The 23,706-nt window shown below is 35.5% G+C and overlaps 1 protein-coding gene across 1 annotated transcript in view; it reads right to left on the reverse strand.

Moving 5' to 3' along the window:
• The window catches only part of SNX4 (sorting nexin 4), a 70,209-nt gene that overhangs the window by 29,908 nt on the left and 16,595 nt on the right, over positions 1-23,706 (reverse strand). Inside the window, exons 3-8 of the mRNA XM_038583072.1 lie at positions 18,734-18,869; positions 18,507-18,656; positions 17,982-18,029; positions 11,786-11,841; positions 7,476-7,548; positions 1,096-1,157 (exon numbers count right to left, since the gene is read on the reverse strand). Of these exons, the coding sequence (XP_038439000.1) occupies positions 1,096-1,157; positions 7,476-7,548; positions 11,786-11,841; positions 17,982-18,029; positions 18,507-18,656; positions 18,734-18,869 (525 nt within the window). The remainder of the gene's footprint in view (positions 1-1,095; positions 1,158-7,475; positions 7,549-11,785; positions 11,842-17,981; positions 18,030-18,506; positions 18,657-18,733; positions 18,870-23,706) is intronic.

Here is a 23,706-nt window from a genome sequence, read left to right on the forward strand (position 1 = left end):
GGGTTAATATCCAAAACATATGAAGAAGCTATGCAATCCAACAGCAAAAACCCACAAATAATCCAATTAAAAATAAGCAGAAGACTTGAATAAACATTTTTTCCAAAGACACAGATGGACAACAGACACATGAAAAGATTCTCAACATCACTCATCATCAGGGAAATTTAATCAAAAGCACAATGAGCTATCATTTCACATCTGTCAAAACGGCTAAAACCAAAATGACAAGAAGTAACAAGTGTTGGTGAGGATGTGGAAAAAAAGGAATCCTGCACTGTTGGTGGGAATGCAACTGGTGCAACCACTATGGAACACAGTAGGAAGGTTCCTCAAAAAATTAAAAATAGTATTACCATATGATCCAGGGATTCCACTACTAGGTATTTACCCAAAGAAAACAAAAACACCAATTCAGAAAAATATATATGCACCTCTATGTATATTGCAGCATTATGTATAATAGCCAAGATACGGAAGCAACCCAAGTGTCCCTCCATAGACGAATGGATAAAGAAGATGTGAGCTAGATATATATAAATATAAATACAAACCTAGCTCACACAATGGATTATTACCCAACCATAAAAAAGAATGAAAACTTGCTACCTGCAACAACATGGATGAACCTGGAGAGTATAATGGTAAGTGAAATAAGTCAGACAGAGGGAAACAAATACTATATGATTTCACTAATATGCGGAATTTAGAAACAAAACAAAACACAAAAGAGACAGACAAAAAGAAAACCCAGACTCAAATGCAGAGAACAAACTGATAGTTGCCAAAAGAAGGTGGGGGTGGTGGGAAATGGGTGAAATATGTGAAGGGGATTAAGAGTATACCTATCAGATTAGCACTGAAAAATGTAAAGAATTATTGAATCATTACACTGTATACCTGAAACTAATAATAATACTGTATGTTAAGCTTACTTGAATAAAAAAATTAAGTAATTAATTATAACATTACATAAAAAAATAAATAAAAACTAAACTTAAACATTTCAGACCCAGAAATTTTCAAGAATTATAGTTCTCAGGCAAAAAGCTAATTAAAGCTAATCATTATTTTAAAAGTTTATATAATGCTTACCTGAAAACTCGTCCATAATTCCCATGCACTTTATATACACCATACAGTCGATCTGCTACTCGCTGGAATAAATTTTTAAAAGAAATTACTATTTGGTCAAAGTTATATACAGATTACTCTTTTAAAAAATCATCATTAAAAAAAATGCTTAGTACAATAAACTTGGAAAATATGAAAAACTTAAATTTCCCAAAGTCTCATCATGGGGGGAAAAATACCTACTGCGGTCATCGTATTTATGTAATTGCTTTCATTCACACACACAAACACACATACACATATAAATACATACACATATATATAAAAATAAAGAACATATATATATAAACATGTTTTAATTATTGTTTTAGAATTTCCTATATGAAAAGTGATAATATTTTTTATCTAGCAGATCAATATTATTTTTAATAACTATTACATTAAATAGCTGCATAAAAATCCACCTGGCAGTGTAAAAAATATATAAGCACTCCCTGTTGGATATTTAGCTATCCCTAATTTTTTTAGTATTATAATGTCATAATAAATATCTGAGAGTAAAGTTTTTTCTAAATTTCACATTGTTTCCTTATGATAAAGTCCTCAAAGTGAATTTACCAGGGGTAAAAATAAACATTTTCAATTTTATTGATATTTTTATACATAAATGCTGAATACATACAACATACTTCTATGCTACTTTATCAAGATAACTCCTAACCAACACATTAGATATTTTAATAAAATTAGAATTATAATTTAGATCAAGATGAAATATACTTCCTAGCTATTCACACAAATTTTACAAAAGACAAACACCACATACTCTCTTGCAAAGTGCTGTGGACATGAACTGAAGACCAAAAGGTAACCCCACATAAAACCCTAAACAGTAAAAAAAATTCCTACTATGCAAAATAAATTCTTGGTACAGTTTCTAAATGTAAACCCTGAGGAGAAATTACATCCCTGATTCCTTACTCAAATGTGAATAATCTGAGGAATTAAGCATTAACCATACAACAAATCCTACCACTTTCAATACCGTAACTTAAAGTGAATGAACCAGCATTATAAATACTTGGAACAGGTATAAGAGGAACATAAAATGTTTTCCATCCCTCCTTGGTTTGCTCTACAGGAACATATACCTACTAGACCAGAGAGCAGCACACTACAGGACTTCAGCTTGTTTCTATAAAGCATTATAAGAACATTCATATCAGCATTCTTGCTGATATGGCTGCTTTCATAGCAGAGCTGAATAGATTTAACAGGAATCATATGGCCCAAAAAGCTGAAAATATTTACTATCTGGCCTTCAGTAAAAGTCCTCCCATCCCTGCACTAGACTAGGGACAAAGCTCATAGTCTTCATTCTGCTCGAAACACTCCAGAGTTGTCCCCAGAGCTCTCAACTGATTTCGCTAGGATGTTATTTCCCAATTATTTTTTGAGTCCTATACAATGTCAAAGGTTGTTTCTTTTAAAGTTGTTTGCCAAGTAAGTCTGGGAAACACTGAGATAACAAAATTTAATACTTTTCTTTTCTGGAGGACTTTTTAGACTTTAACACCATATATGAATCGTGACTATTCAGAGAGAGATGGTTAGCACTAGAAAACATCATATAGGACTGGCATTCCACAGAATAGAAAATAGAAAATGCCATTCTACACCACTAACTTTTCTAGTTCTTTGTACTTTGAAGATCAAACCTCTTCTTGAAAGTTGAGCATTTTATCATCCACTAAGATATTAAGTATGGAAGAGAGGGAGAGCACTTATTAATAATAACCACCTAAGAACAGAAACTACAAGCAACTTAAGTACAAAATGCAGATCCAAAACAAATGGTCAAGACAAAGTTTGTAAATCCCAAGGATTTAACAGTTTATTCCTTTAAAGTATATCTATCACTCCTGGCACCTGGTAAAAGAGGAGCTTCTACCATAGTAACTAAAACTCTGAAAAATAATTTGGCCCACAGAGCATGCCCAAAAAAGGCAAAAGTCTTCCTACACCGAAAAGGTGAGCTACCTACCCAAGAACTAGACAACAGACACTCAGCAGTGGTTATGAGACCAGCAATATTTCTGGTATCAACTATTCAAGGAAACAAATGCATCTAACCAACTAAAACATGAAATGACTTGTACCTAGATCATTAGGCAGTGGGAAGGAAGATGAAACAAAGAAAAAAGTATAACCAAAAATTATCATTTCTAGAGAAAAGGAAAAGCAAAAATGGCAGAGAAATAAAACAGGAATGATTAAAACCTAAAACCAAATTAATTCATTAGTCATCGGTAATCAAGAATACTGGTATCAGGGTAAAAGTGCTGTACTCAATGGTTTAGTCCAGACTGCTACTCAATTTCATTTCTGTTGACAAGTCTTTCTTTTTGAAAACTGATCATCTGACAACTGACAGGGAAAAAGTGACACCTAGCAAATTCTATGACAGCAGAAGAAATATGACAGATTCATCCCATCATTCTACCCAACTCAGAATCATTTGGAACTGTAGGAATGCCTTTTCTATCCTCACTGAACTAGTAGCTGATTAAATATTAAAAAGGACAGTTTCTGGACATTCTATTAGATGATTCTGAAAATCTAGACATGCATAGCTTTTTCTTTCTTTTGAACTATTCTCCTAAGGATAGCTCAAGCTATCTTTAATGTCAAAGTTTCTGAAGCCTGTTCTCATAAAGTTTAGGATGGGGTGCCTGGTTGGCTCAGTCGATTCTTGGTCTCGGGGTTGTAAGTTTCAGCCCCAAGCTGGGTGTAGAGATTACTTAAAAATAAAATCTTAATAAAAAGACAAATAAAATCTTTACTCCTATTTTTTTTTCTTTTTTTTTAAATAAAATCTTGAGTGCCTGGATGGTTCAACTGGCTACGCATCTGCCTTGGGCTCAGATCATGATCCTGGGGATCATGGGACTGAGCCCTGAGCAGGACTCCCTCCCTGCTCAATGGGGAGTCTGTTTCTCCCTCTGCCCCTCCTGCCCCGCTTGTGCACTCACACACGTACACTCTCAGCTCCCTCTCTCAAATAAATTAATTAATTAAATCTTTAAATAGATAAATAGAATCTTAAGCAAAAAACAAGCCAACAGGGATCCCTGGGTGCCGCAGCGGTTTAGCGCCTGCCTTTGGCCCAGGGCGCGATCCTGGAGACCCCAGATCGAATCCCACGTCAGGCTCCCAGTGCATAGAGCCTGCTTCTCCCTCTGCCTATGTCTCTGCCTCTCTCTCTCTCTCTCTCTATGTGACTATCATAAATAAATAAAATTAAAAAAAAAAAATTAAAAAAAAAAAAAAACAAGCCAACAAAAGGCTTGGGCTAAATATCTATACACAGAATTCTCTTACTTGGGTATTACAAACTCGTTGATGACAAGGTTGTTTTCTTCAAAGGTTCTTTTCGCATATAAATTACCCACCAGTTCTCCCTGGTTGGTTATAAATTCAAGAAACAATTTATCTTAACTATAGAGAATAAACTGATGGTGTTGGGGGGGTATGGGGGGGTGAAACAGGTGATGGGGATTAAGTAATGCATTTATCCTGATGAACACTGGGTTATGTTTGGAATTGATGAATCAATATACTGTACGCCTGAAACTAATATAACATTGTATGTGTTAACTAGGGGCACTGGGTGGCTCAGTGGTTGAGCATCTGCCTTTGGCTCAGGTCAATCCTGGGGTCCTGGGATCCAGTCCCACTTTGGGCTCCCTGCATGGGGCCTGCTTCTCCCTCTGCCTGTCTCTCTGCCTCTCTCTCTGTCTCTCATGAATAAATAAATACAATCTTTAAACTAAACTAAACAAAAACACTGTATGTTAACTAGAAGAAGCAATTTAACTGTTTTTTCAGATTTTTTTTTAAAGATTTTATTTATTTATTCATGAGAATACACAGAGAGGAGAGAGAGAGAGGCAGAGACACAGGCAGAGGGAGAAGCAGGCTCCATGCAGGGAGCCTGACGTGGGACTCGATCCCGGTTCTCCAGGATCACACCCTGAGCTGTAGGCGGCACTAAACAAAACCGCTGAGCCGCCGGGGCTGCCCTATTTTTTTCCGATTTTTTAAACACAAAAATGTCAGCATATATATTCATTTGTTCACTCATTCAATGAATTATATAGTGAGTGTCTACTAAGAGTTGGGCATTATTCCAGGGATTTAGCAGTGAGAAAACAAAGCTGCTCTTGTGGAGCTCACATATACTAGTAGGGGAGATAATGAACAAGTTAATACAGAACACAACATCAGATAGTGTTGCTATAAAGACAACAGCAGTGACAGACTATGACAGAGGAATGCAGAAAATGATAGAAAATTGCATCATATTTTATATAAGACACCCAGGAAAGATTTCTCTGAGGGAGGCATTTTAGGTGAGAAATGAATGACAAAAGAGAATAGGCTAAGACAGGTTCTTGAAGGTGAGGCATGTAGGAAAAGTGATACGGGCATGAGGAAGAGCAAATAAAAGTCCTAGGGCAGAAACAAGTTTGATATGGTTAAACTTTGCCATAATCTTCAAATGTGATTAAATATTAATCACATTTAAAAATATACTTTTAACAGAAAACAAGACATAATCACCATGGTTATCTTGCCTTGTAACACTTTTCTCAATTGTTCTATGAAAGCAATCATGTATACCTTCCTTCGAGCTAAATGATCTGTAACACAGTCTCACAGTAATGACAATCATGTCTCCTCTGGGTCTCACTTAAATTTACTACCTATACTTCACAGATTTTGTGAGTGTTTAACTGTTACACTCTGTTCAATTCACCATTCATCTCGGAGATTTCTAATAAATCTGATTCTAGCAAGTTTGCTGCTTTGTCCTTTAGTTTTCTTCTGGGTTGGAAAAGCTGTTTAAGAACCTCTCAATAAAAAAAATAAAAAAAAAAAAGAACCTCTCAATAGCTGAAGTTAGTTATGTGAGTGCAAATACTACACCTCTCCCTACTCCAACTACCAGAACTGTTAACCTTCCTGCTAAACAAGGTTTTCTACAGTGTTCTCTGCCCTTCCCTTTGGATGAAGGCCTTTAAAAAGAACACAGCCAGGGATCCCTGGGTGGCGCAGAGGTTTGGCGCCTGCCTTTGGCCCAGGGCGCGATCCTGGAGACCCGGGATTGAATCCCACGTCGGGCTGCCGGTGCATGGAGCCTGCTTCTCCCTCTGCCTATGTCTCTGCCTCTCTCTCTCTCTCTCTGTGACTATCATAAATAAATAAAAATTTAAAAAAAAAAAAAAAAAAAAAAAGAACACAGCTTTCACAATCAGCCAGACCTCTAATTTTAAATCGATTCTCCAAGGTTTCTAGCATAAAAGACAAAGCTGAATGAATTATTCTTCCAGTCTTCTGGGGGTATCTCTGCCCTCCTCTCCCAACTTTTGACAACAACTGTTGTCTAATTACCTTATCAATCCAGTTTCCCAATATCCCACTCTTGATTCTAGCCTACTAATTCTCACAGGTACCTTTTCTTTTATTAGAAAGTATCTCATAATTTATTTAGGGAGTCTAACAGTATTCTGATGGTTAAACAGGAGACTGAGCCAATAAAGATACACAAAAGGATTTTTCCCCTTATTTTTTTTATACTTTCTATTATAGAAATCTTCAAAAAAACAAAAACAAAAACTGGAACACAGTAGAACATACTTCCATTTCCAACACGTACCTTCAACAATTATTAATTATATGGCCAATCTAGTTTCATCTAAAACCGCCCACTTTCCACTCCTCACCAGTAGACACTCTCATTAAAGCAAATCCCAGATAATATATTTCAAGAGGATTCCAGTCAGTGTAAGTTGTGATCCTATTCCTGGTATGCTGGTGTCTTTCAGTCTTTAGTACAGGCAAGGTCTAAGGGTTCCACGTCTACCACAGCCAAACCATATGACTAGTCCAGTGATCAGGCCTTGATTTCTAATTTTTGTCATGGCAAACCATTACCCTAAATAAGTTTATTTAGGAAAAATTAAGAGCACAGACACAGGATAGCCTAACACATATAAACTATTTCACAAACCTTTAAAAAAAAAAAGAAACCTTTAAAGTAAAAGGATATCATTACATGTAGATCTAATCTCCCATACTTACTTAATTATATTCCAATACTGAAATGGTAGGCCTTTGACAAGACAACAGAGAAAACAATAGGCTAAAAACTTTCAAGTTGTGTATACCAGAAAACACTCCACATTTTTTTTTTAAATGCAGTTTGGATGAACACCACACCAAATCAGAATGCAATAATCAGCTATTCATGATAAATGCCATCCATTATTTAAAAACACGATTAGGTGAGAAGCACTTCCTTATAAATGTGCGTCAAAAAACTCCTGGGGACCACTTACAGCTCTGACTCGAAGAAGATGTGAGATGACAGACTGTAGTTCATCACTGTAGTGTTTTAGTTCTGTAAATCTCCTAAAAGAGGGAAAAAATAAAACATTATTTTTTCTCATGAAAACAATCAAAAACCGAAAAACAAAACAGTAGTACCTGACAATAATGAAACTGATTCTACTGAATCATACGCTGGCCTTAGTACACTCCAATAAAAATTCAAAAAACTTTAAAATAAAACAATCATACTGTCTTTTGATATTTGTCAAGATAAGAAAAGATGTCCTACTTCATAACTTTTACTGTGGAACTGAGCGATAAAACTTGTTTTATGAAAAATTACTTGAAAATATTTATGGTGCTAAACTCATGGTCTCTAAGCTCAATCAATCTGCATGCAGAGGTGAAACCGCTCCCTGTCACTCTCCAACCAAGCTTCACATATTAAACGCGGCCATTAGTAAGATCTCCTGCCAATAAATACATCTACACCTGGTGTTCCTTCTTTGCCCGAGGACCCTCCTTCTCATCAATACTCTAGATTCTACCCAACTCTCTCCCATATTCCTAACTTCCTTTCTCTGTGCAAGCTCCTTCTCGTTAGCGTATCAATTAACTCTCCTATATTAAAATTCATACACACATTCCCCTGACAACACCACCCACCTGTTAACACCTTCTCACACTCAGCCCTCCCACAGGTACAATTTGGCAAGGCATTCTCTCAACCAACAACCACCTCCCATTCACAGTGTAACCCAGGGCAATTTAGATCTGCCTCCAGCATCAGAGTGGAGAAATCCTCCTGACAAACTCACTACCTAGTCTCATGTTGCTAAAATCCAACGATATCCTTTAGTCCTCAGTCTTTCTTGGTCCTTTCAGCAATGTAACAACTGATCTCACCCTCCTCAAAAATGTGTTCCCTTGACATCAGTTTTATTTTCTCAAGATTTTCCTTTTACTCTCTGGATATGCCTGGTCTCTTCTGCAGTACTCATTTCCTTCACCCACCTACTATACCTCCAACTTTAGTGTGCAAAGAACCCCTGAAGTGTTTGTTAGAAACACTACAGAGGGCCTCTCAGCAAGAGCAGGGTGTGAACAAGCAAAACTGTACACAGAAGCCCTAGTGGAACTCAGGAAGCCGAAGGTTTAACAAGCTCAACCTGCAGGATTCAAGATGCTACTGATCCTCAGATTACACTTTGGAAAACACCCTCAAAGTGATAGCGGCACTCCTTAGGGTCCAATCCTGGGTCCTCAGCCATCTTAATAATCAATCTTTCAATCTGTACACTCTTATGTATTCATAAAGCTTCACAATTATAGCATACATGCTACTGAATTCCAAATTTCTACCTTCCGCCCAAATATCTCTCCTAAACACCAGATCTACAAAGCCAACTGACTAGCACACGTTTCTACTGGCTTACATACCCAAAGCTCAACTTATCTTCCCCTATCCCTCCCAAATCTCTCTTCCCCTATGTTCTCCAGCACTCTAAAGAATGAAACCTGGATGCTACCTGTATTTTCTGGCCCTCTCTTTTGCCCCATTCATTCTACTAATCACTCAGTCTACCTCCTAAATATTGCCAAATATTGTCTAAATATTGCCACATAAAAGTAGAAGACTCGGGGTCCATCTCCAAACTGCTCTTTAACTGTCTAGTTTGAAGAAACATATTTAAGTTCTTTTTTTTTTTCAGTAATCTCTACACTGAACATGGGGCTCAAACTCACAACCACAAGATCAAATGTCGCATGCTCGTCCAACTAAGCCAGCGAAGAAGCCAGTTTGAAGAAACATGAAGCTAGTTATCATTTTGGTAAAATGATACTCAAAAAATCTTTCTAGTTTTCTACATTTTAAGAAAGGACAGAATAAAAGTATTTTAGTGCTACAAAATATTTTAGTAATGGTATGAATAATATATACTGGGCCAACTAGACCCAGTATAAAAAATATATATATAACATATAACATAGCTGGAACAGAGATTCTGTAAATGAAGAATCTGTTTTAACAACGAATGATACAGGGGTGCCTGGCTGGCTCAGTTGGGAGGAGCATGTGACTCTTGACCTTGGGGTCATGAGATCAAGCCCCATGTTGGGTGTAGAGATTACTTAAAAATATGTAAATTGTTTTTAAAAACCCAATGAATGATATAGACAATCCCCTTAACTACAATTTATGGCACACAAATTCCATTGCTAATTATACATTAATTACACACTTAATAAGAACAGGAGCAAAAAACTGCCTTGGTTATATTATTGGTCATATCAACTTTAAAATTTTATATATAATATGGATATTAAAGAAAATTTTACAATCCAAGAACCTGGTTTTGACCAGAGAAGAAAAACAACATTCAATTGATAATATATTTTTCAATTTAATTGACAAAATATTAATTTAAAAAGTTTCCTCTACATGCTTGTTCCTCTAATGAATGTACATCCACCAAAGTCATAAAGCTAGCTTACTAGGTTTTTCAAAGCTTTATTTGGAGTGTGACTTAAAATTGTAGTTCTTTACCTAGAGAACATCTCTTATATACCATGCATGTTATTATAACCCTTAGAGTGGAACCTTAAATGCCTATTATTAAGTGAAAAAAGCCAATCTGAGAAGGCTACCTAGTGTATATGACATTCTAGGAAAGGCAAAACTATGTAGATCACCAGTTGCCAGGGGGTGGGAGAGAAGGATAAATACACAGATCACAGAGGATTTTTAGAACAGTGAAAATAGCTTGGGGTTTTTGTTTGTTTGTTTGTTTTAAGTAGGCTCCCTGCTCAATGTGGGGTTTGAACTCATGACCCAGAGATTAAGGGGCACATTCTCTAGGGAGTGTGCCTGCCAGGCGCCCCAGGACACTGAAAATACTTTGCATGATACTATAATGATGAATACATGTCATTATAAATTTGTCAAAACCCATAAAATATACAACACTAAGAGTGAACCCTAATGTAATGTCTTTAAGTAATAACAGTGTGGTCAATATAGGTTCATCAATTGTAACAAATGCACCATTCTGGCAGGGGACGCTAATAGTGGGGGTGACTGTGCTTGTGTGGGGGCAGAGGGTATATATGGGACCTCTGTGCTATTCACTCAATTTTTTTTGTAGAACTAAAACTCTAAAAAAGTCTATTAAGGGGCACCTGGGTGGCTCAGTTGGTTAAGTATCTGACTGGCTCAGGTTGTGATCTCAGGGTCCTGGGATCAAGCCCCGCATTAGGCTCCCTGCCCAGCAGGGAGTCTGGCTCTCCTTCTCCCCCCCTCCCTCTGTCCCTATCCCCACTCACGTTCTCACTCACTCTCTCTCTCAAATAAATAAAATCGTTTTAAAAATAAATAGGTCTATTAAAAAAAAAAAAACCTCAATGGTTACCGTCACAATTACCTGATTACCAAAACTTTATTTACTTGTATTTTACATTCAAAATTTATATTAAAAACCAAAGGCATTATGTTATTGTGTTCGGATTTATAAAGTCAGGCATAATATGTAATGCAAACCTGGCCTCTGGTAAGAATTTATACCACACAGAAATTAATGCTGAAGGCTTAACTAAAGATATTCTAACAGCCCTCATGAACTTGGTAGCCAAAAAGGGAAAACCTCATCTGCCTGAGCACTTTTCTAACTGAAAAAATTAGCTGAATCAAAGGCAAGGCTAGTTACAGGTCCATTACTGAAGAGCCTGAATTATCCACATAATTCAGAGAATAAGTAAAACCAAATATTAAGAAATGCCTAGGTTCCATCCTAAGGAAATTTTTTTCTGAATTCACAGACTTCTTTTATTATAGAAATGGTCTCACAAACACTAAACTGACATTAATGAAGTCAAGTAATTATCATATAAATATGCCTCCAGAAATTCTTAGTATGCATTTATCTATCAAGTTTTCCTGGTATACAAAGTAGATTAGTATCAAATACATGCATAATACATAATCTTCCTGAGCTTTGGACATATTTGACAGGTAAAGCCTATTTCATATTTAATTAAAATCATTTCTCTCATTTTTCTATCTTCAACAACATTTTAATAAATCTTTCTAGGAAAAAGCAGTGGTTTAATTTTCTAAAACTTTAGTTACTGCCAATCTTAAACTCAATTAAGTTACCAAATCTCAAAATCAGTTTCAGACTGTAAGAGGATTTCACTAAATGTGAATTACTATTTAAAATAGTTAGCAAATAAAGTGCATACATTCAGAAATGAAAAATTAAATACATTGATAGGCACCATTCAAAACAACATTGTAACTGTTATTAAAACAAAACCTTACTTGTCTGGGTTTTTCACTCTGAATGTTGCATTAAGCGCTTTTAACCTGGAGTCTGCCTGGAAAAAATAATTTGTTTACTTAATACAATTACATTTCAGGGTACAAATCCAAACAATTTTACTTTCCCTTTAGAATTAAGATGCTTAATAAATATAGTTTTCTTCATATCATTTGTGTCAAACACAATAAACATATCTTAAAAACAGCTTATTTTTTTAAAATACTACAAAAACAATATTTTAATAAATTAAACTGAACACATGCCATTCAATAATACCAAAGTAAAACAATTATAAACATCAACACACTAACAGGTGTCTATGTATATATACACATACACATATACATATATATATATAGTTCTGCAGTATCACAAGTCAGAATAGGTCATGTGAAAAGTAGTTTACCTTTCTCTAAATCAAGAAAAGCAATGATAAACTAAATAAAACTACTGCTCTAAAGCAAACGCATTACTGCAGGTAGTTCTCAGATGGAATCCAAACCAAATATACACTGTTTTTTTTTCACTGTCATGATCAGTACTTAAAAAAAATATATGGAAATACCTGTACTAAATACTGTAGACTGAAGTAAACCAAGAGGACTTCAAATTACTTTCTAGTTGAAAGAAAATGTTACAAGACAACATAACTTTTTAACTATCTTTTTTCAACTTTTCAATTATTTTTACTTATTCTAAGTAATTGCTCTCAGAGGAACAGAGGGATCAGCATGAAATAATAATTGCATTTTATAAAATTTGAACTTAATAGATCCAAATCCTATCCTAAGTTCTCACAAACAAAACCAGTGAATTCTGACTGGGCACAGAAACTACAGTGTTCATAAAAGGTGGCTCAATCAGGAATTAATTTTATAATGTAGTCTGAATCTCCCAATCAGCTTGAAAATTTTAGATTATTCCAACTTCCAATCCATAATTACATAAACTCCCAAGTTAATAAAACAAAGACAAAACAATCCTAGGACTCCTCAAATTACTTGGCAAAGAAAATAAAAACAAATGCAACAAATAAGTTACTCCACAAACTCAGCCTCTTAGAACTTCAGATCACAAGAAATTCAAAAACCTATCAAGAGTATCTATAGAACTTGGGGCAGCCCAGGTGGCTCAGCGGTTTAGCGCTGCCTTCAGCCCAGGGCCTGATCCTGGAGTCCCAGGATGGAGTCCCACGTCGGGCTCCCTGCATGGAGCCTGCTTCTCCCTCCGCCTGTGTCTCTGCCTCTCTCTGTGTCTCGAATGAATGAATGAATGAATGAATGAATCTTTTTAAAAAAAGCATACCTATAGAAACTTAATTTATCACTTATTTCTTGGGATCCTCTTATTTCTAAAATCAGTATTTCACCAATTCTTAACCTTTCTCACTTCTCAAGGGCAAACAAGCTAGTGCATGTGAAAGTCCTTACATATAAAAATACCCATATATTTAAGGTATATATTACTCCTTCATGTTCTTTTAATTCATTAAAATAACTAAACACCAAGTGTTAAAGACTCTATATTCACATACAAAGGTTACTCTTTAAATGATGATGAAATTACATAAAAACTATGAGTAAAGAAGGATATTTTCATCTGTACCTTTTCTGGAATCTCAAATTCTTAACCGCACCAATTTATTTTTTACTTTTAATATCAACAGTTTACCAATTTAGAAGTCATATAAAATGTTAGACGTGAGCATCCTAACCTTTGCTTACCCAATATTCTGTTAGGTCAGGTCCATCAGAATACTCAACTCACAATGAGGGGGGCACTTGACGGGATGAGCACAGGGTGATATGCTATATGTTGGCAAATTGAACTCCAATTAAAAAAAAAATTAAAAAAAAAAGAATACCCAACTCAGCACGCTCACCATTTCACGAGATTTCACAAACCGGAAAGTTGCCTAAAATGTCCCCAAAGCCAGATCTCAAAAAAAGTACCTGGACTATTCCAAACCTAACAGTTTACCAACCCTCTTTCAGATTCCTCATTAAATACCTAAAGAAAACCCCGGTCCATCATTGTTTCATAGAACCTTCCTTTCACTTCCTTTAAAACAGCACTACACCAGGACACCCGGGTGGCTCAGCAGTTGAGCATCTGCCTCTGGCTCAGGGTATGATCCCAGGGTTCAGGATCAAGTCCCACATCGGGCCCCCTACTTCGCCCTCTGCCTATGTCTCTGCCTCTCTCTGTGTGTCTCTCATGAATATATATATAAATATTATATATATAAAAATGAACACTTATGAATTCTCATGAATATTATATACATATAAATTAAAAAACCAGCACTACCTGAAATAATCTTAGTTGTTTACTTGTCTCTTAGTTGTCCACTAGAACATAAGAGCCATTAAAAAGCACAATGTGAAAAAAAGAAAGCACAATGTGTTGGGGCACCTGGTGGCTCAGCTGGTTAAATGTCTGCCTTCAGTTTAGGTCACGATCTTATTCTCAAGTTCTCCTTTAGTTCCCACTTCCTTTTCCTCTCTGGTTCCTATTCCATATTTCACTTTCCTTGTCCTGGATCTTGTCTCCCCTTGGTTATTTCATTTTCTGATTCTTCTCTTCCCCCAAACTTTGCCTAGTAAACCACCACCCAGCTTGGGCCTCCAACATTACTCTTCCCTGGCTCCCAAGTTGACTCCTCTGCACGTTTCTTACTCCTGCCTCAGCTCAAATGTTATCTCTTCAACCATGTGACCCAATTTACCCAGGACAGTGCTGGTTTATGCCTGTTGTCCTAGGCTCATTAATAATACTGCCCCTTTTTGCTCTTAAAAGTGTCCCCATTTGGACAGTAAGTTTTATGGTCACTTATCTCAAAATAATCCCTGGGGAAAAAAATCTCTGCTGTTATACTCTTTAACATAGATGATTTAGAACTATTTTAAAGGATATTATTTAAATGTTAATTTAAGGTCTCCAACTACTAAAATATAAGCTCCATAAGAACATGGGAGTTTACGAAGTTTTTCTGCTCATTCATTACTGTTTCCACAACACCTAGAAAAGCACCTGATACTCTGTAGGCACCCAGCATGTGGAGTCACTACAATGGCTCTCTCAGTGTTTCTGTGTAAAACAGAGATTAGCAGAGATTTTAAATGTCCAGACTGTGGACATCAGCATCTCTACTCCAAACAACAGACAGGGTTCTAGATTCCTCTGAGTCAACCTAAAATCATTTACAGTTTGGGTATATGGATGACACTTTCATGTAAGTAATTTATTGAGTTAATGGGAGTTAAAACAATATAATCTTATACTAAGGTAATTAATTTAAATGTTCATTACTCTAGATAACTCTTTCCTCTTTCACTAAATTGGTTAACATGAATATTTATATAAATATTCAAGACAAAAAAAACACCAATGTAAAGCAGTGATGAAACAGTTGTTGCTCATGTTTATATTAAACAAAGCATTGATAAAAAAGAAACTAGAGGGACGCCTGGGTGGCTCAAGTGGTTGAGTGCCTTTGGCTCAGGTCGTGACCCCGGGTCCTGGGATCGAGTCCCATATCCAGCTCTGCATGGAGAGCCTGCTTCTCCCTCTATGTCTCTGCCTCTCTCTGTGTGTCTCTCATGAATAAATAAATAAAATCTTTAAGAAAAAATAAAAGAAACTAGATTTTTGGGGCACCTAGGTGACTCCGTCAGTTAAGCATGGGACTCTTGGTTTCAGCTCAGGCCATGATCTCAGGATCGTAATACTGAGCCCCACATTGGGCTCTGCACTCAGCAGGGAGTCTGCCTGAGTCTCCCTCTCCCTCTGCCCCATTCCTCCAATCTCTCTCTCTCTCTGAAATAAAATCTTAAAAACAAAAAAGGAAACTAGATTTGTACAATTATCTTGCTGGGTATAATAATTACTCTAAAAAAACTTAAGAAATATCTAGTAGGCCAAAACTATATATTAAATTAAACGTGTGAAAAAAGGAAAATTAAAGTAAGCTGACATTTCAGTTTGAGAATGATAATCCAAAAGCTAGGGCCAAAGTCAATTTTTTTTTTAAGTAGACTCCATGCCCAGCACAAAGCCCAATGCAGGGCCTGAACCCACAACCCTCAGATAAAAACCTGAGCTGAGATCCTGAAACAGACACTTAACTGACTGAGCCACCCAGGTACCTGCCAAGGTCAAATATTCTTATAAAATATAAGTATTTGGCCTAATTCAGAACAATCTCATTTTCACAAAAATAGTTTCCAATATTCCCTTTATTTTTTAAAAAGATTTTACTTATTCATTTGATAGAAAGACAGCATAAGCAGGAAGAGCAGAAGGCAGAGGGAGGAGCAGGGGGCTGGATGCAGGGCTCTATCCCAGAACCCTGGGATCATGACCAGAGCCAAAGGCAGACGCTTAAGTGACCCAGGCATCCCTTAATACTTCCTTTACCAACCATTTTTACATACATTAATTACATAATTTATAAACAAAAAGAGAGGTAATATGGGATGGTAACATGTATGTACATGACTCTTATATACATGTTTGCATGTATGCATGTATTTACATACAAGTGTGAGGTTGTCTAAAAAAGATTCCATTTCACTGATGAAAGAACTTAAGAAACACCCACAACAAAATAAGGAATACCATAGGACTGAAGGATTTCCAAAGTCTCTTCATACATCTTATTTCTACTCTATTTCATTAAAAGTCTGGCTTTTCAAATTATTAATACTGCACGTTAAGTATTACCTTTCAAAGGCTTTATAAAAGTGAAACTGAGATTTCACCATAAGGCAACCCAAATATGAAGTATTTTAACTAAACTCTTAAATATCACCTATAAACAAGATTCAAAGCACTCAGTGAATAAATAGCATAGTCTATATAAATGAAGAAACTCAAGAACTTTCTCAAGGTCACCAAAATCATGGTCAAAAACTGGGTTCAAAAAAAAAAAAAAAACTGGGTTCAAAGACAAACAACTGTTAACTAAACTAATGTCTAAATCGATGACTATTACATAAAGAGAAGTCACCAAAACAACTATGCTTTACTTTTCTCTTTTCCTTAATATTAGCTCCTAACATCTTGGACTAGTGCCTAGAAAATCAAAATATAAACATTTTTTAAAGTTTTGAGTTACTTCAAAACCAAATCTAAATTGAAATTCCAGTATTCTGTGTGTCATTAAGTAATGAATTATAGCCAATTCTAATTTTTTCATACAACCTGTCAACAAAATATTTATATATTAGAATCAGCTTGACAGAATTAAATACTTGATTATACTTTCCATGCAGAAACAAAATTTTCTCTTCCTAGTTTTTTTGTGCTACGTTTCAAATACCTATGTGCCAATATATAAATCTCTACGGGGTGTTTCAAAACTATTGTAAAGGCATTTTGTTCTTGTTGCCTAGGTCTATTAAACTTTTGTTACTGTATTACCATGTGAATTCTTTATTGATTTATACATCAATTTACATCACGTTTTTCTACTTACCTGTTCAGTTTACACAAGAGATTGAAAATTTTCAAAACCTTACCAACAATTTAGGTTACATTACTTTTGAGGACAACAGGGAGGATAGACAGGAGTTAGGGTAGCCATCACACCATACAATGCTTTTCAATTTTTAGATAACAATTTCATTCCCAAACATGAATTATAATGATTAAATTTGAAAAGCTACATCACTAACAGACACTAATTCAAAATGACTCCTATGCCCACTCAAAGCTGATCATTATGACCCAGTAGACAGAAGAATGACACATGCCTCATCTTTCAGTCTGCTATGAATGGGAACCCTAAGCTCAATTCTTCAGAAGTGTCTTTCATATCTGATAAAGAATGAGCAAGTGTGTGGGCAAGAATGTGAGTGGAAATGGTAAAGACGGAGTAAAAGAAAGATGTAAAATATATGAGCATACTGCAGAAAAAAATCTACAGCTCGTGTCTAAATTACTGTTTCAAAATGTTCCTTCCAAATAGAATGAAATTCATAAATATAGCCTCACTAAATTATGTAAATCCAAAGTGAATTTACAGCGTTTCTTTGAAAACCTTACTAATGACATTAGACCCAAAGTCTATTTCAACATTCACGCATTCAATAAATATTGAATACACAAGTATGCACTAAGTGTGTGGAACTGTGCTAGGAAAGGAACTTGTATAAAGGAACTTGTCAAATTATTTCATACAAATATTCTCACCTTCAGTTGAAACCCAGTTTCATTCACAGTCTCCTTCCAGTTACCTTCCTAAAAAAAAGTTAAAGTTAATTTTAGAAATCATTGCAAAATAAACCCATGAGGAATACCCAAATTAAATAAACTACATATCTATCATCCTGTTTTGTTTCAGGGAAAATGGGAGAAAGGTTAAAAAGAAAGAATTCATGTCAAAATTAAACATATAATCCAGATTCCAAGATTACCAAAAGACAGACCCAAGATTTTATAGATCTGGGCTTCAAAAAACTAAAGACTAACTTTGATTATCATTTAAGGGATGCCCCAAAATACCATCTTTAGTATCTTTAAGTATAAAAATGTTAGCCGGGTGATGTCACTCAGTAATTCTGAAATTTAAAACAGATTAAGAAACACAATTAAATGCATATACATTAATAAAACTGCTCCAAAGAGATACTTAAGCCAAAACATTCTAGAGTTTAAAAGGAAAAAAAAAAATCAAATGAATTTTTTAAAAAGACTATAAAAATAAAAGAAAAATACCTGTGTTAAAAACAAATAGAAGATTTTGTCTCTACAAAGGATGGGATGCGAGGCAACTCTCAAGAGAAAGTTTTCTAAACCAATCCTTCGTCTTTCCACAAAATCCGGGTCCATGTTGTCAGCAGAGAGTTTATGCCAAACAAATTCTGCCTAGGTAAACAAAACAATCATGAAGACTCGTCTCAAGGCTAAATACTACTGAACTATACTGCTATTTCATTTCTTACCCTTTTTTCTGGTAGAGGTGGCACAACAACATGTGGATAGTAAACTAAAAGGTAGTTTCTCAACAATTCAAATTCACTATACCGCCTCCATAGTGAGTCTGTTAAGACACTTTGGCCATCAGTGTGATCAACTGACCTGAAAAGGAACAGCAAAAGATCTCTGTTACTTTTAAAAAATACAAATATATGCACACAACCTCCATTAAAATTTGTACTCCGTTTACTAAATGCTTATGAATCAGGTACTCAGTAAACAGCCTTTTCTAGATTATCTTTTTTAATCCCCTTTTTAAATTATTTATTTATTTATTTATTTATGACAGTTACACAGAGAGAGAGAGAGAGGCAGAGACACAGGCAGAGGGAGAAGCAGGCTCCATGCACCGGGAGCCCGACGTGGGACTCAATCCCGGGTCTCCAGGATCGCGCCCTGGGCCAAAGGCAGGCGCCAAACCGCTGCGCCACCCAGGGATCCCATCTTTTTTAATCCTTATAACCACCCTGTGAAGCAGGGATTATTATCCCATTTTGCAGATGAGGAAGAGCCATTCTTGCTACAATCACAAAGATCTCTGGATAAAGCACTCAAATCTATCTGATTCCAAAGCCCTCACTTCTACCCACTTTTCCTTCTGTTGCAGAAAACCTATTTGTTGAACTCCAGAGAAATAGTCCTTTTAGAAACATTCTAAAAGCCTCAATGTATAATAATTCAATTTGTGTATAAATATTGATTTTACAATACAGTAAAATCTGGCTTAGCTACTATTTCATTAAATAAAAACTATTTTTAACTACACTTCTGCCACAATGAGCCAAAAACATTTATGCCACAGTCCAAGACACTGCAAAAACCTCGATTCAAAATTATAAATGCATCAGATGCATCCATGAACCTGGAAATATCCTCAAAGGCAAAACGTTAACTCAGAAAGGGCAGGGGAAAAAAGATTTGTAAAAATTCATTTCTAGTCTTATCTTTAACATAAAGAACTATAGGCAATGCCATATGAAAAAGTTCAACTTCCAGTTGGGAGAAAGTTTGCTTAAAATCACACCAAGGACATTTGAAGTTATTTTGACTTTATTTTGACTACTTAACATTTCTATTAACATAATCATTGTTAGAAAATATCAGTCTTCTAAACATTATCAGGGCCTTCTTACTTTCTAACTGGTTGCTTGATAATCTCAGGCCCTCCAAAAAATACACATATCACCACAATGTACATTTGTATACTAGGGCATAAAGGCACAGAAGCTAAATCAGTCTTAATGTAGTCTTAAGAAAGTATATACATCATGCCATGCTAAGCACAATAGATGTTTAGTGTTTTTATCATTTATATATTAAGTTTGCCACTAAATTTCCTCATTGCCTATCAATAAAAAGGAAGCAAAATATGACATTCAAACTGTACAAATGTCTCCCATGGCACATAGATTATTAAATCGTAAATCTTTTTTTTTTTTTCGTAATTCATTTTAAAGAATTAACCCAAACATTAGCCAAAACTAATACTATTCCAATTCAGATTCTCAAACGTTAGCTCAAAAATATCTGGGTTAATATCAAGTTTCAAATTATTCAAAATTATTATCAACAGAACCCACATCTTACTAATAAGCAAATTAATGTAGATTAATATATAGAAATACACCTATAAGGCTGTTAGAAGACCTGCTTAAGTGATTTGGTTTTCTTCAAAGGCCATTTAAGGCAGTCTAGCCATTGGAGACTGATTAACCTCATAAAGAAGGCTTACTCTAGACCCTAAAAGTAACCCATTTATCCAATCATTCGACAAATATTTAATAGCACATAACTGGTTTTACATGTAGTATTTAACGCTCACAATACACTGTATCACTAGCCCCATTTTACAAATCAGAAGACTTAAGTAATGACATCATACTGCCTCCAAACCATCAAGGCATTCTTACCTATTCTAAAAGAGGCAAATTTTTTTTAAAGATTTTATTTATTTATTCATGAGAGACACAGAGAAAGAAGCAGAGACACAGGCAGAGGGAGAAGCAGGGTCCTTGTGGGGAGCCTGATGCATGACTTGATCCTAGGACCCCAGGATCACGGCCTGAGCCAAAGGCAAACGCTCAACCACTGAGCCCCCCAGATGCCCTAGAAGAGCCAAATTTTTATCTACCTTAAAACGGTTTCAAAAAAAAAAAGGGGGGGTTCATATTTAATGAAGAGAAAAACATAAAATCTCTGGAGAAATTAAAAACCAGTGACTTTAGCCTTATTAATCTTAGCCTACAAAACTGTAACACTATGGACTTTCTACTTCTACCTAAAGAGTAGGTAGGTAAGCTAGATGATAAAGTTGAACTTTTAAATATCAAGGCTCAGGGATGCCTTGGTGGCTCAGTGGTTGAGTGTCTGCCTTTGGCTCAGGTTGTGATCCTGGGGTTCCGGGATTGAGTCCCGCATCGGGCTCCCTGCATGGAGCCTGCTTCTCCCTCTGCCTGTGTCTCTGCCTCTCTCTCTCTCTCTCTCATGAATAAATAAAATCTTTAAAAAGTAAAAAATAGGGATCCCTGGGTGGCGCAGCGGTTTGGCGCCTGCCTTTGGCCCAGGGCGCGATCCTGGAGACCCGGGATCGAATCCCACATCGGGCTCCCGGTGCATGGAGCCTGCTTCTCCCTCTGCCTGTGTCTCTGCCTCTCTCTCTCTCTCTCTCTCTGTGACTATCATAAATAAAATAAAAAAAAAAAAAAAAATTAAAAAGTAAAAAATAAGAAAATAAAAAAAATAAAAAAATAATAAATTCAGAAATTTGAGGATTCTGTAGTTGTTGAAGGTCAGTCAACCATAGGGATACTGTACTTATAAAATAATCTATTCAAAAACCGTATTTCTCAAAGTGAGTATCCATATTATAGGAAATAGGCAGAATTTCTTAAAATAGGGAAACGACAAATCATAAAGAATAAAGATAAATTTGGCTATCTTGAAATATAAAGCCTCTGTACTTCAGGCTCCCGGCATGGAGCCTGCTTCTCCCTCCTTCTGTGTCTCTGCCTCTCTCTCTATGTCTATCATAAATAAATAAATAAAAATAAATCTTAAAAAAAAAGATAATTAAAACTATGATCCAGGACGCCTGGGTGGCTCAGCAGTTAAGCGCCTGCCTATGGCCCAGGGCATGATCCTGGGGTCCTGGGATCGAGTCCCACATCAGGCTCCCTGCATGGAGCCTGCATCTCCCTCTGCCTGTGTCTCTGCCTCTCTCTGTGTCTCTCCTGAATAAATAAATAAAATCTTAAAAAAAAAAAAAAAAAAAGTATGATCCATGGTCTACCTGTATAAAAAACATCTGGAGCTTTGGTTAAAAATGTAAATTCCTGGACCTTACTCAAAACCCTGCAGCTTAAAAATGCTTCAAGTGATTCCTATGTACTTTTAAGTTTAAGAATCACGGTCTTAAATTTATGATTTCATGAAAAAAATTGTGGAAGATAAATAAATTTATAATGAAATTCAATGGTGAAAGTAAACCCAATAATTCTCCTGTGTACCACACATTTACCAATGATCCACTTAAATATTTATTCAGAGGATAGCTACATTACTCAAGTATGGTCATTTCTAACCCTGTTATAAATTATGATGCTCTATTCAGTTCAAAGTCAAAAGTGAACAATTATAAGTCATTCTAGAGTATTCAAATCAAGATTCTCTTCCAGCAGTAAAAGTAATCAACAGCTAATTTCATTGCTCAATTGGGTGATAAAATAACACTAAAAATAAAAATATCCTTTTTAGTTTTATATTTAAGAACTTATAGAACAGTGACTACAGTTAATACTGTATTGCATATTTAAAAGTTGCTAAGAGAAAATCTCAAGTTTTCATTACAAGAAAAAATTTTTTATAACTATATGGTGACAGACATTAAGTAGACTTATGATCACTTCACAATACATACAAATACTGCAATGTAATGTTGTGTATCTGAAACTATTATGAAGTTATATGTCAATTATACCTCAAGAGTAAAAAGAAGACAGGAAAAAATAATTTACTGAGAAAGCTAAAGTTAACACTAATTTCTAAAGTATGATTTTTTTCAAATGGCTAATTTAACTTTAAGAAAGAAAAAGAAACAAAACCCTCTAATAGGACCAAATTTTTTTAAATCACTTTAAAAATCTCTGTAAGGGATGTCTGGCTGGCTCAGTCAGCAGAGCATGCAACTCTTGATCTCAGGGTTGTAAGTAAAGCCCCATCCTGGGTGAAGAGACTACTTAATTAAAAAAAAATTTTTTTAAATCTCCGTGACACACATATATAGATACATATGTCACAAAATGACCTAGTTTTGGTAGCAGAATGTGTTAAATAGGTGATTTAGGAGTGCACTTGTGAGGAGCACAGGGTGATATATGGAACTGCTGAATCACTGTATTGTATACCTGAAACCAACATAACACTGTATGTTAACTGGAATTTAAAGAAAAACTTAAAAAAAACAAAACAAAACCAAAAGTGACCTGATTTTAAAAAGACTGACCTTACCTCTTACTGTTCCCAAAGTTTCTATTGTACATAAATTTTCTCTCGTTTTGGGAAGATTCTTTCTCTGTTGTTTTTTTATCTTTTTGGTGGAGGAAGGAAAACTACACTTACAAAGACAACTTTCAGAACTGCTTATAGGTTAAACATTTACCAAGATTTTAACTCTGTGTAGAAATACAGACCTGGAGAAAGCCTTAAAAAGTCACAGTGTTCAGCCTTAAGACAAGCTCAATTACTTTTGGTAAATCCATGGAAATGTGGGGCTTAAAAATTTTTTTCCTTTAAGAATGTATTCACATTAAAACATGGTTATATCTATCTATATCTGGTAGTTTTATTTTATTTTATTGGTTGTAAAAAAAATCTCACATATGTCTATATTTTAACTGAAAGCATTTTTGCTCAGTCTCTGCAGAGAGAAAGGACCAGTTAG

Source organism: Canis lupus, chromosome 33 (genome assembly GCF_011100685.1).
Source record: "Canis lupus familiaris isolate Mischka breed German Shepherd chromosome 33, alternate assembly UU_Cfam_GSD_1.0, whole genome shotgun sequence".
Taxonomy (NCBI): domain Eukaryota; kingdom Metazoa; phylum Chordata; class Mammalia; order Carnivora; family Canidae; genus Canis; species Canis lupus.